The sequence below is a fragment of the Electrophorus electricus genome, chromosome 3, assembly GCF_013358815.1.
Source record: "Electrophorus electricus isolate fEleEle1 chromosome 3, fEleEle1.pri, whole genome shotgun sequence".
Taxonomy (NCBI): Eukaryota; Metazoa; Chordata; class Actinopteri; order Gymnotiformes; family Gymnotidae; genus Electrophorus; species Electrophorus electricus.
The window spans coordinates 29425087-29439820 of record NC_049537.1 but is presented as its reverse complement, the minus strand read 5'-3'; the positions used below and the strand labels follow the sequence as shown (position 1 = coordinate 29439820).

The following is a 14734-nucleotide window of genomic DNA, read 5'->3' as shown; positions in this document are numbered from 1 at the left end:
CTGACAGACATACTAAATGTGTCCTGCCCAGGCACCACAGGAGATCCCATCAGGCTTGTTCCAGAAAGTTCTGTCTGGCCCTTCGATCCACGATGAATCTACACAGAATCAGCTTGAAGAGAGATGAACCTCTGAACCGCGCCATGATGTTGATATGCAGCAAAATGCAACAGCTCTACTTTTGCGGAAATCAGCCGTCCAGTCACATGAATGCTGAATTTCCTGCTCATGCTCACCCGCTATAGCACATAAAGAGCTTGATGATTAACCAGAGAATCACATGATTAACCAGAGAGTTGAGTCACTTAACATGGAGCAGGAGGGAACACTGAATGTTACCGGAATGACAGAGATAAGAGTCTCTCACACACACACACACACACACACACACACACACACACACACACACACACCTACACATGCATGCCTTAATAAAGTCTCCTGATCCATTAGACAAGAGCAAAAGTGAAAAATGTACTAAATATATTTCATTTGCACTAAACTTTAGCAGCTTTAACACTATACCTGTTTGTGCTGTTTAAAAGTCTTGAATTAACCAACCCAATCAACCACAGGAGTTATAATAACAGACGCTGGTTAATTACCTTCCATCTATCTATCTATCTATCTATCTATCTATCTATCTATCTATCTATCTATCTATCTATCTATCTATCTATCTATCTATCTATCTATCTATCTATCTATCTATCTATCTATCTATCTATCTATCTATCTATCTATCTATCTATCTGGTCAGGCTTCTATTTTCATGTTTTGTTTTAGTTATTCTGTGTTAGATATGATACTACACCTGCTAATATACATGCTATTGGACTGTGTCTTCTGAAAATAAATGATTTTATAGTGTCTGCATGGGGTAAACAGAAGGCTGCATTAATATTAATGGTGGGCTGTATTAATATTAGTAATGGGCAGTAATAATATTAATAATGTGCAGTAATATTAATGATGCGCTGTATTAATATTAGTTATGGGCAGTAATAATAATAATGGGCAGTAATAATATTAATGATGGGCTGTATTAATATTAATGATGGGCAGTATTAATATTAACAATGGGCAGTAATAATATTAATGATAGGCTGTATTAATATTAACGATGGGCAGTATTCATATTAATGATGGGCTGTATTAATATTAATGATGGGCAGTATTAATATTAACAATGGGCAGTAATAATATTATGGATGGGCAGTATTATCCTTCTTTTTTTTTTACTCAGGACATTTTTGGGGCAACACTGTAAAACAAGTAGTAATTTTCTTATGTACAAGCACTTGCACAAGGAGAACATGTCACGGGACGCTCCCCCCCATGAGTCACATGGTACGGCCTGCGCGTGCAGGGGGGTTCACCTTATTGGGAACCATGCCCTTTGTAATTGTATGCACCTGCACAGGGTTTAATGTCTTGTGTTTTTTGTCTATTTAAATCTCGGCTAGTGTGTGTACTGTGTTGGGCATTGTTAGCCTGCTGTTAAATGTAAAACTCGTATGTGATTATCGTTCAGTGTTATTTTAGTCTATGTTTCGTTAAATGTCTGAGTCGTGTCTTTCGTTAACGTTATGTATGAGTGCCACCGTTGATGTTTGTGCCTTATGTTATAAATGTGTCGCTTCATCGAGGGAGTCTGTGCGTCCTGCTCCACGCCCATCAGCACTCGGGCCAGAAGAAACGTTACAGAACACAAGGAGAATACGATCCAGAATCCTGCATTTCCGATAATTATTTAATCAAATTTAAAAATGAAATATTCCTTCGTCTGACCTTTTGCTCATCCCAGGTTTCGTGCTTTGCCTGAGAAAACTCCGACACGTCAGCCCAGTTGATCTTGATCATGTGCATTTTCCAACACTACAATAGAGTCACTGTGCCTGCTGTTTCAAACAGCCTGGTCCCTGGCAGAGGTGAAAAATCAATTCTTTATCACATACCAAGTGTGAGTTACCTCCTGCTGCTGCTGACTCACTGATGATGATGATGATGATGATGATGATGATGATTCGATAATGCTCAGGGAGGAACAAATGCCAGTGATGAAGATCAATATTAAATCATGTGATTACAAGGGGTTTCCAGGTTTATCAGTAGCTGAGGGACAAGAAAATCATTTTGACTAAAAGTATTTTACACAGCAGAAATAGTAATAGTAAAGTGGTAGTAAAGTGAAGGATGAAATGCGTGTGAAGGGAGGGAATTAAAGGAGAGATGGAGAGAGGGATGAAGTATCAGACAGTAGGCCAAGGGCTTATACGACATGAGGAAGTGATGGGGGGCCAGGAAACAGATCCTCAGACAGGAAACAAGCCTTCTCCAGGAGGCATCCTGGAATCAAATACTTCAGATGGTTATTATTCAAATACTTCAGATGCTACACACACACAAACACACAGCAAAACAGTGTGCTTATTAGGTCCCCATAAAGAGCCACCACACCAGGGACATGGAACCAGGTAAAGACAAAGCTGAAATAACGAACTTACAAGATAACAACCAACTGTCCCAGCCTGTGGTCAGTCATATCTTACATACCAGCAGTGATCTCAGCCAGCAGGACAGGATTAAAGCTAGGCCTCGGAAAAGCCCCAGACGAGGGATTTATTTTATGTGCCAGGCACTCATGCAATTTATGCTTTAGCTATATGTGTATTAGCATTTTATACATGCATTTATAAATGTATTTTAGACTTGTATTATGTCAAATATACATTTAAAACCTATATTCCATATTTTATAAATGTGCAAATTTAAATTTAGTCATATAATGAAACTTATAAGGAAAGTACATGAGCACAATTTACTGTGTGTGTGCGTGTGTGCACGTGTGTGTGCGTGCGTGTGTGTGTGTGTGTTTGTACGTTTACCTTTGCAAGATCTAAAACACTTGGTAATAGCAAATTAAAGTATGAATGGAGTGTAAGGAGCCGGATGGAGAGATGGAGAGAGGGATGAAGTATCAGAAAGAAGGTCAAGGGGTTATACCTCATGAGGAAGTGACAGAGGGGGCCAGGAAACAGATCCTCAGACAGGAACCAAGCCTACAGTGTGTGGTGTGTGAATATGTATGTGTGGGTTGTGTTTGTACACATAAAAGCAGATGTGGAGTAAAGAATGGGTGCGCAGAAAGGGGAACATCATTGCCTGGACCTGGGTGGGGCCTAGATGTAGACTGGGCGGGGCCTGGGCAGCGACTGGATGAGCACTGGGCAGGGCCTGGATGTAGACTGGGCGGGGCTTGAACCTTGCCACCTAATCCAGGCCATCCACATCTACCACCCTAGAGGCATGATGTCAGCTTCTACCTAGCTAACTGCTCAAAATGGCCAGTATATGCATATCATTGTGGAAGATTTGCCCCACTGGGCAGCAAAGTTTGAACTTTTTTTGTGTTTCACAAACGTTTCACAAACTTCACTAGCACTTATTGTTTATAGCACATTGTTTAAGATAGACCTTATATATTTTGCACTTCTAGATATCAGCATTCATCCCTGTATTCTACAGTATTCTAGTTCATTTGTATGTTTAATTCTAACCTACTGTACTGTACTTGGATATATTCTATGAGTAAATGACAAAGCACTTTTGTAAGTCGCTCTAGATAAGAGCGTCTGCTAAATGAATTTGAATTGATTTTATTGTTTCTAGACTTTTTCTATCATGTATGTTTTTACGCAGGGCAATTACATTTTACATTACAGTTTTTCTCAGTTGCTTTGGTGCATTTCTCAGATAAGAACTAAAATTTTGAAAACTACTTGTTCAACCTCCAAATCATCTAGTCACTTGTGCACATCATAAAAGCAATGTCTCATTCTTTTGAACAAATAGCAAAAGCTCTGGCACATTAGACAAATGACTGTACAACTGAACAACACATTGAGGCCAGTGATGATGTACAATTGTGAACGGTTTCTTACATTTTCAACTACTTATTCCATGTTGATCAAAATGGATTAGACATGTCCTGTGGTTAATACCACTATCCCTAAAATATCTAGGCATTAGATCACTGCATAAATAATTACATTAAAAAGTGTTGAACTAGTCAAAATCTCTCAAGCATGTTCTATACATTTGTATTAGTCTTCTGAATTGATGTGTGTATGAAAGGGATGTGTGTATGAAAAAGAATGCTGTACAATAGCCTTGTCTTTCTTTTCTGTATCACAATGATATGGTCTATCAGTAAAATAAAGCACAAACAGTAACAGCATAAATGTGAATCCTGTCCACTCTCATACAATCAGTCTCCTACATACAATAATGTGCTACTGTAGGAACTGAAATATGCCACCAACACAAGTGCATTTTCAATCATTATCAACAAAACTATATTCATCAGAAAATTACATTTGTAGCATTTAGCAGATGCTTTTATTAAAAGCAACTTACAGTTATGACTGAACACAACTTGAGTCTTGCTCAGGGGCCCAACACTGGCAACTTGGCGGTAGTGGGGCTTAAACTGGCAACCTTCCAATTACTAGGCAAGTACCTTAACCACTGAGGTACCATTGCCCTGTTCATAAACAATGACATAAGGACCTGTCATTCTGATGGTACTGACATTAACCAACATAAATATTTACTTTTGAGACATAAACTAATAAGTTTGAGCAGGTTACGGGATTTTGCCAGTAATCCATTGTGTTGTGCTGTTTGTACGAATGGTTTCAAGAAATACACTTATTTGCAAATGTTAATGATGATTAAAGAAACAGAAAAACTGAAAGCCAGATATTAATATTAATAAATAAGGCTGTTATAACACTTACAATACATACATACTTACTTCTAACATGATTCCTGTGGCCTCGAGAACTTCTGACCTCTTGAGTGTCCAGCAGTAGTCTGACAATAGAGAGGAGATCCTTGGTAGCACTTTTCCTTACTACACATGCATGTATACTGGAACAAAAAAGCTATACGTGATACTATAATAAACTGGTGTTGTTTTCAGGAGGCAAAGTTTTTCTTGACCAGTGTTATCTGGTTATACCTGAGTCACTTGTAAACTTGTCTCTGAAAGGTTTTGGAAGAGAACCCTAATGAGAAAAATGACTGAAGTAGAACAGGTTAACAATAGTCGTGTTTGAGGGCTCTCCTTGGACTTCCATTTGATGAACAAAAGTAAGACTACTTATCTAGGGTCAGATAGCTTAATGATTTTCACATAATATATCTCATATACAGCTTTTTTAAAGAATAGTGCTCCCATTGTGAGTTTAAGAAACATGGATCAATGTTATCCCACTTCTCTAAAACAAGATCCCTTCTTAGAGCAAGATCCAGTGTCACTTGTTTCAAAGTCGTGTATCTTAAGGAACATATTGTATCAAAGTTAATGCATCTCAGAGTACTTTAGGACAAACTGCACCAGAGATAATATATCTCAGAGTACTTTGTAAAGTAGCATGAATAGTCTACATAATGTTCCGCCACATTTTGTAATACAGGAAATAGTCATTTGAGTGTCAGTGCAAACAACTCATGACTTTAACTTCAGACAGCATCTGCAAAGTCACAAACAGAAAATGGAAAAGGTGTTTGGGATGTGATGGCATTCCATTATTCAGCTCTGCTATGACTGTCTGTGTTCCTTTGTGCTGCGAAACATCTGCCCTGGAGCGGCTGCATTTGCTCTCAGGGCCGCCTGGGCCTTCAGAAGATGGGCCCAAAAACAACACACCCACACTCTCTTTGATGTCTGCAAGGCTCTCGGCCCAAAAAGGAAGAGACCCCCCCCAAAAAAAGAGCTAAACTTGAAACAAACAAGACACCACACTGATAAAATAATTTTAAAATTACATCAAAATTTAATATATAATTTCGTAAAGAGAGAGAGAGAGAGAGAGAGAGAGAGAGAGAGAGAGAGTTCTTTATAAAGTAGTCTATACCTTGTCAGTAATGGTTTAGCATGGTTTACAGTTAGTCAGTGGGGAGGTGGAACTGGACAGAACCAATAAACGGTAGACGTCTTCAGAGACGGGAGATGGTCAGCTCAGTATCAGAGTGCGTAAACAAATCGGTAAGACTTACCATCTTTCCAGCATTGGCCGCCCCCTGGTGTACACAAGCGTAACTGCAGATTCGACATCTGCATATCACTTGGTAAACACAAATATATTGGCTAGTATTTCCTGGTTTGTCAATTTACTATGAAACGTTCTACATCCACACACAAAGTGCAGAAATGATTCAAATAAATGATTTGATCCGGAACTAGCAGCAGTTTTGCAAGACATTAAACAGAACCCTTATTCACGAGTTCTTGTTTCCCCAACGGAACTGTTTAATCGGAGAACGCAGTTATGTTGCTATGATGCCAGTTGCTTTTCAGATGGTTGACATTGTGTGGTTTTTATTAGCTTTAGGATTTCTGGCAGCTTTTTTCTTTCATAAATCGCCACGGAAATTGCCAGCTGATTTCGAGCACGTTTTCCAGGACCTTATTCGCTATGGCAAAACTAAGGAAGTGCTCGACCGTCCGGGCTTTCTATGCCTTTTTGATATTCCGAAAAGGTGCTAATGGGCTGTTTTGGTAGCTAGTCAGATAGCTGGTTAATAGGTCGTTCTTTTAACGTTACTCCCGCTCCTTGCTAACTAGTTGGTTGCTATTTAAATCCCATTTCTGTTCTTCTCGTGTAGGTGGTTTTGGCATTTCTATGCAGTATCTGTCTTCTGGAGTGGACTTCTGCTCATCTTCTCACTGCGTGCTGTGATACTGGGCGACGTGCTCCCTGAATTCTTGACTGACACACTTGAAGTTTTGAGTGGACGACCAAAGTCTTCCTGGAATGGTACTGGTAACATACATGTTAGCATGATTAACTACAGCTGATGTTAACAAATAATAAAGTCATATTATTCATTAATATGATTAATTATATTATTAATCATTACTAATCATTATTATTATTATAATAACGAATCATTATATCATAATCAATACTGTAGTATTTAGTATGCAATTGTATTGATATTATATTAATAATATAAATCAATAATTTTAATAAATATTATAAATAACAATAATACAATTGAGTTAATAATATTGAAGTAATATTATTGTTCAACCATAAAATATAAAACCACTGTTTCTTTGTCACTGTTTGTACCCCTTTCAGAAATTCCGCTGACCATCCTGGTGTTGCAGATGCTTCTGTGGGTTCATTGCCTGAAGAGGTTGCTTGAGTGCCTGTTCGTGAGCGTTTTCTCTGACGGGTCTATCCATGTTGTTCAGTATGCATTTGGCCTCGGTTACTACATCTTACTGGGGCTGACTGTCCTATGTGTGGATGTCCCGCCACCTGTAGAGGGTGAGAATGTGTTCCTGTTATCCATTACACTGATTTCTCTTTAGCAATAGGCTTTAGGAAATAAAAATAATGGAGGTAGCTCTAATTTGTATTTGTTTCATTAAACCTATTCTAACTCTTAGCTAGTCGTAAATAAAATAAAATTCAGAAAATTGCTGCATAGTCTTATTACATCAGATGCACTGAGGATGCACTAACATGCTGCTTGTTGAGATAATACTGTTCATATCTCTCAGCTGCAGGTCTGGTCCTCTCTCAGCTCAGGTGGCACCATGCAGGTGGGGTACTGCTGTTCCTCTGGGCCTCTGTGCTGCAGTACCGCTCGCTTGCTCTGCTGGCTGGCCTGCGGACCAGTGGCTCGGGTAATGACCTGTCAGATATGGAGATTACTGAGAGAGAAGGGAGACGTCAGGGATATGAGGTTGCCACTTACTCCCATTGATTAACAGGGCTGCAAGGCAGTGGAGACTTTTAAGGAGCCATTTTGTTGTAGATTTCATAATGGCCTTAATTTGTAATTGAAGATCATTAGTATTTGTCTTATATGTGCTTGCTTGTATTCTACCCACAGGTAGAGTGGAGACTCTAGCCTATAGAGTTCCACATGGGGGTTGGTTTGAGCTAGTGTCCTGTCCTCACTACCTGGCTGAACTTCTGATCTACATTGCCTTGGGTATGTGCTGTGGCCTCTGCTCTCTCACATGGTGGCTGGTGGTTCTCTGTGTTCTCTGTAATCAGGCTCTAGCTGCCCAGCTCTGCCACGAGTACTATAAAAGCACATTTAAAGCATATCCCCACCAGCGCAAAGCCTTTATCCCTTTTCTACTGTGAATAAATATGCAAAATAATAAATACTGTTTGTGTCATCCAGGATTATTTGTTTCTACATTTGTTTTTTTGGTCAGCATCACTGACTAGCTAGAGAGAATTGCAGTCTCAGTGAAATATCACCGGACATCAGCCAGTTGCAGGGTGTCCACCATTGTCGACCCATTATACATAAATAAATTTGAAAAGGAGAAATAAGAAATGAGCAAGTGCCAGTTTAATTTGGCAAGTATGTTACACATAATTTGACTTGCAGAGGGCACACATACAAAACAAGTCTAACTAATCTGACACACTGAACTTTACGGTGTGTCCAACTACTTGTGTATGTGTGCCCACTCCATATTTGCAAATATACAAAGGGTAGAAAGTCTATGCAATAAACAGTTTTTATATGATTTTATTTTTTATATTATTTTAACCCAGTATGATAAATTGTTATAAAATATGTACATATGAGCAAGGTCTGGAGAGATGCCATCCTGTGTTATATACAGTATATTTCTGTGTGAAATAGGTATTGGCACATTTAAATATATGTGCGGATAAGTAAATGAGAATAGGCTGCAGTGCACCTATCCCTGCAGATCCTGTATCAGGGAAAAGCTTCAAATGACAACAGAAAATGAGCCTTCTTAACCTTAGATGGTACCAGCACACTACTTCTTTAATTCTTTACATAAAATAGGAAACTGTGACTTAAAGTGTATAACTATATCCATACATATACAAATCTGAAAACTCAAAGCAACGTTTCAAGTCACTAGGCACTGGTCACCGACCATATAGCTAAAATGCAGAAACATAGGGAGTCTCCGGTCACCCTCCACACCAGCTCCTATTTACCTCCCACTTTTACCTTACATTACTCTAATCCTGTTCAGTGTTTTAGCGAAAGATGCACTGGCCAATCACAAGACGCCATGTCCATGACGTTCCTCGACGTGTTGACGTTTTCGAACACGTAGACCATCAAGTTAGTCTGCATCACAGCAGGCGTCAAACATGAATGCAGCCAGCTAGTTACCCAGCTAGATCATCACCGCGAACCGAGTCGGCGTCATTATTTTATGAGCTCAGGTTATAATCCCACGTTTGCCGCTACGCTGCTGCAGAGTTAAGGCTGTAAAATGCCCGTCCGAGCCGCCCGGCACGCCGAGGTGAAGCTGCTCCGCGTCGCGCTGCCGTTAATCGCGCTCGTTTCCGCGCGGGTGTGTGCGGTTCCCGAGGAGGGTAAACTGCAGCCCCAGCCTGCCGAGGTGACAAACTACCGCAAAACACCCGAAAACGAGCCAACTTACCCCGCCACCATCCTCGCTGAGTGGGAAGCGGCGCTCTGACTGGCGAGCTAAGATAGCGTCGCTAATCCGCTCGTGTTAGCTGTGCTAGCTAGCCTAGCTAACTGTGTGTGCTTCCTGGGCTTTTATTTATCTCGCTCTGTACGCTTTATTTGTCTTTATTCGTTTTCAACCAGGCATCTTTCATTTCTCATTAGGCCGTTGAGGTGCCTAGCTAGTTGGCGTTAGCTGCTTTTAATCGCGACTGGTTTGATGGATGGCGTTGTTTTTGTTTGGTACGTTAGAAAAAGTTCTACAAGCCAGCTGGATAAATAGCTACGAGGTCAATTATCGAAAGTGCACTTCTTACTTTGTGCCTGTTGAGTGTATATTGTGTAGGGCAATGCATTATTCAGGTTGTTGATTTATGTGTGTATGTCTTAGTACTTTGACTCTCACGTATCACCACAAACAGACCCCCTAAACTATTGGTATCGTTACCCCACAGACACACACCTCCTTTTTATCTCCTCTTCCTTTACAGAAAGCCACAACTAGCCAGCCTGCGGGTCCAGCTGTCAGTCCAGATGAGTCTAGTAAAACCAACCTGGGCTTTATCCATGCGTTTGTGGCAGCCATTTCGGTCATCATTGTCTCCGAGCTGGGAGACAAGACCTTCTTCATCGCAGCCATCATGGCCATGCGCTACAACCGCCTCACCGTCTTGGCAGGGGCCATGATGGCCCTGGGTGTCATGACCTGCCTATCAGGTGAGGGCAGAAGCTGGGTCATTTTTGTTTGGTTGTGGTTTCTGCGTCAATGATGGTTTGAACTGTGAGCTCTAGCCTTTTTCGTAGCAAGAGCTGGGAAATCTGAATCGATATTCCTTCTCTTAATTAGAATTCAGCAAATATAGAGAATGCAAATTGCAGATGGAGCCTCGTGCTGCTTTTCTAAACATATGCAAACTGTGACATGGATACTCCTGGTTTTCTGGAAATTAAGATGGTCTAAATGTTATTGACTGAACAGGTGGTATAAACCTTTTTCTGCACAAATGCAGAAGTTAGACTAATTTTGAAAGAACCATATGGCAGTGTCATTCATTTCCATGTTGGTCACAGGGGCATGCCAGTCTCATTGGGTAGCTCAGAAACGTATGTGTAATGACTTTTCATCCAGCCATAGTATCGGGTTAAACTGGATTATCTACACTGAACAACACATGTATTATCACATGCTTGCTAAAAAACATACTGAAACAGCACTTTTTCTTAATTTGTTCCTCATGTTGGATATCGTCAAGCACCAGTTTATGAAGCATGTACCTATGTGAAATATTTCCATTGGTGAATAATTTAAATACTAATGAATTAAATGTAGTTGTTGAGCATGATGGGGCGCTACTGGTACTTTAAGGTAAGGTAAACACCTAATTGGAGACCATGTGCTAACTTCCTAGTAGGACAAACAAATTAAGCTTATATGGTGCATCATCTTAAAGTAAAGCAAGCCAAAAATTAAAATGAGGTACTTTTGTATTTGGGGTTGATGTCTGGCTTTTTATTTCATGCTCTTGTCCTGGAAAAAAAAAAAGCTTTGAAGGTCTTGCAACTTGTTTTATTTTCTTGCTAAAGGTCTTCATTATAACCATTGAGTCTTAGTAAATGGGCAAAGTTAATTCAGAGAATGTACATGGGTCACAAGACTGGAGTTGGTTAAACCACCCACTGACTTCCTGTGTCATTTGATTAAGTGAACTCGAATGATTTCAGACTGATAGTCCAGTGCTTTCACACTGGTAGTCCTCCAGAATTTTGGAAGGCCAGGAAAAGTACAAATCTTATTGTCTTTCATCTTTGAGACCTTTGTGGGTAGAAATTAATAATTCAGTGGTGGTTATGTGCTGGCGATTGTGTTAGGAATACAAGACTATGTGCAGGGCTGTTAAGGTGTGAAGTCTAAAGCCAAACCCAGAGTTGGCAGGCTGACTCATATTCTTCACCTCAGAGCTTACAGATACACATCTAACGTTGCCACACCATCCTTTAGTCCTTCTGGAACATAGTGTCTCATGTCCCCACAGCCCACATGACAGTCGCAGGTGACCTTATAAGGCTGAAGGACACATTAAAATGAGTTGCATTTACTCCAGGTGCATATTTCCACCACCACACTCTTTTACGTGGATAAAGATATGACTGACCTCTATGTCTTCCCGCCAGTGCTGTTTGGTTATGCTACCACAATTATCCCTCGGATCTACACCTACTACGTTTCCACGGCGCTCTTTGCCATCTTCGGTGTGAGGATGCTGCGAGAAGGGCTGAGAATGAGTGCTGACGAAGGACAGGAGGAGCTCGAGGAGGTGCAGGCTGAGATCAAGAAGAAAGACGAGGAGGTGGGTCACCCGAGGACATCAGAGGCAGGTGTATCTGCTCCAGGCTCTTTTGATAAAGCCTTCTGTTGGGTTTACATAAATGGAAAGGGATGTGTTGAAGTTGACAATCAGCAGAGCTCCAGACATAAACGGGGACGGGCACTGAGCAGGTCATGTCCTGTGTGTCTCCAGTGATTGTATTTAACACGGTAAAGGACACGATTTGATTCCTGTGAGTTAATTTCAGTAAGGCCACACACCAGAAAGACACGCGACATGCATTCACACTTCTGTTTTTTCATAATTATGAAAAGTGAACACGTATGTTAGTCAACGTTGACGGTAATAAAAGAGCAGCCCGAGGGAATGAATGTATTGCATTTATTTACAGTATTTAATAAGTCTCCTGGTCTGAGATTGGTTGGTGCCTTCACTTCTTTCAGCTCCAGCGGTACAAGCTGGTTAATGGTGCGCCAGATGTGGAGACCGGAACCGCAACGGCTGCGTTGCCTTCAAGGAAGTGGCACAGTGTGATCTCGCCCATCTTCATCCAGGCTCTCACCCTCACCTTCCTCGCTGAGTGGGGCGACCGATCTCAGCTTGCCACCATTGTTCTGGCTGCACGGGAGGTCGGCTACCGTTCATACACAATACCACATGGCTGAAGGTGGGGGGCGGGTAAAATTCTTAAGTAATCATCATAATTGCTGTTCCTACAGACTGTGCAGACTCTGAGCCTTTTGTCCATTTGAAGTGTTGCTACAGGGCCCTTGGCTAAGGTCATTTGGGTTTGGGTCCCAGCTGTTTCTCATGCACTCCCATGGCCCATGTCCTTAAGAGAACTTTTGTCAGGGCGCAATGGGTCATGGGGTTCCATCAGGCTATTTGCTGGGTTACGTAGTCAGAGTAGGGGGAAAAAAAATCTTTAAAAGGTTCCAAGTTATGTGGGAGAACGCCATTTCAGTTGGTAGTGCTGTTGCACCATGGTTAGAATACTGTACCAGTGATCAATTACTAATTCAAAATCAGGAGTATTGATAAATGGGTAGTAAAAATGGCATGAAGACATGTTCAGTTCTGTCTTGCCGCTGCAAATGATTGACATCTGTTCTCTGCTGCAGGATCCGTTCGGAGTCACAGTGGGTGGGACTCTGGGACATTGTTTGTGCACAGGGCTGGCTGTGGTTGGTGGAAGAATGGTAGCTCAGAGGATATCGGTCAGAACTGGTAAGGATCGGGTGTGGGGTTTTGAAGGTAAACCACAAATGTATATAAAAAGCTGAAGAATGTCTGTACATGCTCTCTCTCTGTTCACCTCCACAGTGACCATCATCGGTGGGATTGTCTTCCTGGCCTTTGCTTTCTCTGCCCTCTTCATCAAGCCTGATGCTGGGTTCTAAGAAGACACTTGCTGGGATTGTTTTGTAAATACCAGCTTAACTGTGCTCTATTCACAAGAGGGAGAGAGAGAGAGACTGCCCATCAAGGCAGCGTGTGAACAGGGGAGTGTGAGACTGCACAGTGTCACTCCTTATGTGAAATACCCTGGCACAGAAGCTGCATTGCTTTTATTTATTTATACGCCCCCCCTGCTTAACAGTAAGTTCAGCTGAGCCTCGTGCAATACGGAGGTATTCGTTGACCTCATGTGGAGAGAGTGAGTGTTTTCAGCTGGATATTATCAGGGATTGCAAGATGAAGTGTTCCCCTCCCCCCCCAAGCTTCTGTGACAGGTGACTTTTCGATCACTTTGGTCTTTACACCCCTGCACCCATTTATCCCTCCGGTTCCCTTATTCCCATAAACCTTCAATGATTTTATTTTTTGATGTTTTTTTTTGGGGGGGGGGGGGGGGGGGGGGCAGGGGGCTGTTGTTTAAACTCATGGAGTCCATCATGGATCCATTCAACCAGCAGGCTCAGTGCATGTCTTGCAGTACAACGCATACAAGATTCAAATAACCAGTTGTGTAGTGCATTTCAGCCTCTCCCTCGACACGATATGTGAAGATAGTGGGTGGTAATCTGCACTTGATTGTGATCAAGGAAGGACTTCCACTATAACTTTGTAATCATTCTGCAAGAATCTCCAGATTATCCATCATTAACACTCTCATCAGTAGACAGGAAGTATTGTGGAGGACATCTTGATATTTCCATCCAGCACAAAGACCCTTTGATCCAGTGTTCCAAGGACCGTACCTGAGCACCATCAGAAACATCTACCTTGTACCTATGCTCAGAAGCCTCTATATTGGGTACACTTGCCTTTTAGGTATATTTGATAGTTGTACTCTTACATACCAGCTCGTCTGATGCTATGCACACGTAACCCTTTCCCGTTAATCACTGCTTTTGAGTATAGGACAGAATGCGTGACTTCTCGGCTGGCAGATCATTCGCACTGCCCTGCTGGGGCAGTAGGTCGTGGGCAGGTTGGTGCTTTAGGCACATGGTGTTGGGAGTTTTCTGCTGAAATAAGTGGTCCACTCAAAAGATTGAGCCAGTATCAGTAGTGTGGAAGAAACCTGACCTGAGATGAAGGCTAGATGACACATTGTGCATGGCAACATATGGACTATAGCGTGGTTGAGGCTGCTTTCAGATGTACGTATTAGGTAGGTATTAAAACCAGTACATCCAACACCTGCATCACCTCATGAACTGAAATGCATCTGAAATGAACGTAACGATCGGGCCACCAATCTTCAAGGAGCCAACAGTACTTTTTAGTAATGTTTAACTCAAAAGTGGTTCAAGCCCACCTGAAAGACCTACACTGCCAAGAAAATGGAGCTGTTAACCTCGGAAAAGTGCAGTTGACTTCTCTGGTCAACCCTGAAAGCAGTTTGTTTATTCTTATTTGGGGCAAAAATCCTTTTAAAACTTTTTTCATTTTCTACT

The 14734-nt window shown here is 41.5% G+C and overlaps 2 protein-coding genes across 2 annotated transcripts; both read left to right on the top strand.

Moving 5' to 3' along the window:
* Positions 1–6302: 6302 nt before the first annotated feature.
* On the top strand, positions 6303–8219 carry srd5a3 (steroid 5 alpha-reductase 3). The gene is made up of 5 exons (XM_027024461.2): positions 6303–6549; positions 6676–6827; positions 7155–7346; positions 7583–7708; positions 7918–8219. Exons 1-5 carry the CDS (start codon positions 6347–6349, stop codon positions 8175–8177), a joined length of 933 nt encoding a protein of 310 aa, XP_026880262.2. The 5' UTR covers positions 6303–6346; the 3' UTR covers positions 8178–8219.
* A 935-nt stretch (positions 8220–9154) lies between these two features.
* On the top strand, positions 9155–13651 carry tmem165 (transmembrane protein 165). The gene is made up of 6 exons (XM_027024463.2): positions 9155–9433; positions 9996–10221; positions 11677–11852; positions 12275–12460; positions 12953–13058; positions 13155–13651. The coding sequence occupies exons 1-6, from the start codon at positions 9305–9307 to the stop codon at positions 13229–13231; spliced, it is 900 nt and encodes a 299-aa protein (XP_026880264.2). The 5' UTR covers positions 9155–9304; the 3' UTR covers positions 13232–13651.
* The last annotated feature ends 1083 nt before the right edge of the window (positions 13652–14734 follow it).

Excerpts from the sequence above, each read along its gene's own strand:
- srd5a3 (XM_027024461.2), top strand. The coding sequence starts at position 6,347 with ATGATGCCAGTTGCTTTTCAGATGGTTGACATTGTGTGGTTTTTATTA. Across the intron at positions 6,550-6,675 it reads CTTTTTGATATTCCGAAAAG|GTGGTTTTGGCATTTCTATG; the intron begins GTGCTAATGGGC and ends CTTCTCGTGTAG. Across the intron at positions 7,709-7,917 it reads CCTGCGGACCAGTGGCTCGG|GTAGAGTGGAGACTCTAGCC; the intron begins GTAATGACCTGT and ends TTCTACCCACAG.
- tmem165 (XM_027024463.2), top strand. The coding sequence starts at position 9,305 with ATGCCCGTCCGAGCCGCCCGGCACGCCGAGGTGAAGCTGCTCCGCGTC. Across the intron at positions 12,461-12,952 it reads TTGTTCTGGCTGCACGGGAG|GATCCGTTCGGAGTCACAGT; the intron begins GTCGGCTACCGT and ends TCTCTGCTGCAG. Across the intron at positions 13,059-13,154 it reads GAGGATATCGGTCAGAACTG|TGACCATCATCGGTGGGATT; the intron begins GTAAGGATCGGG and ends TCACCTCCACAG.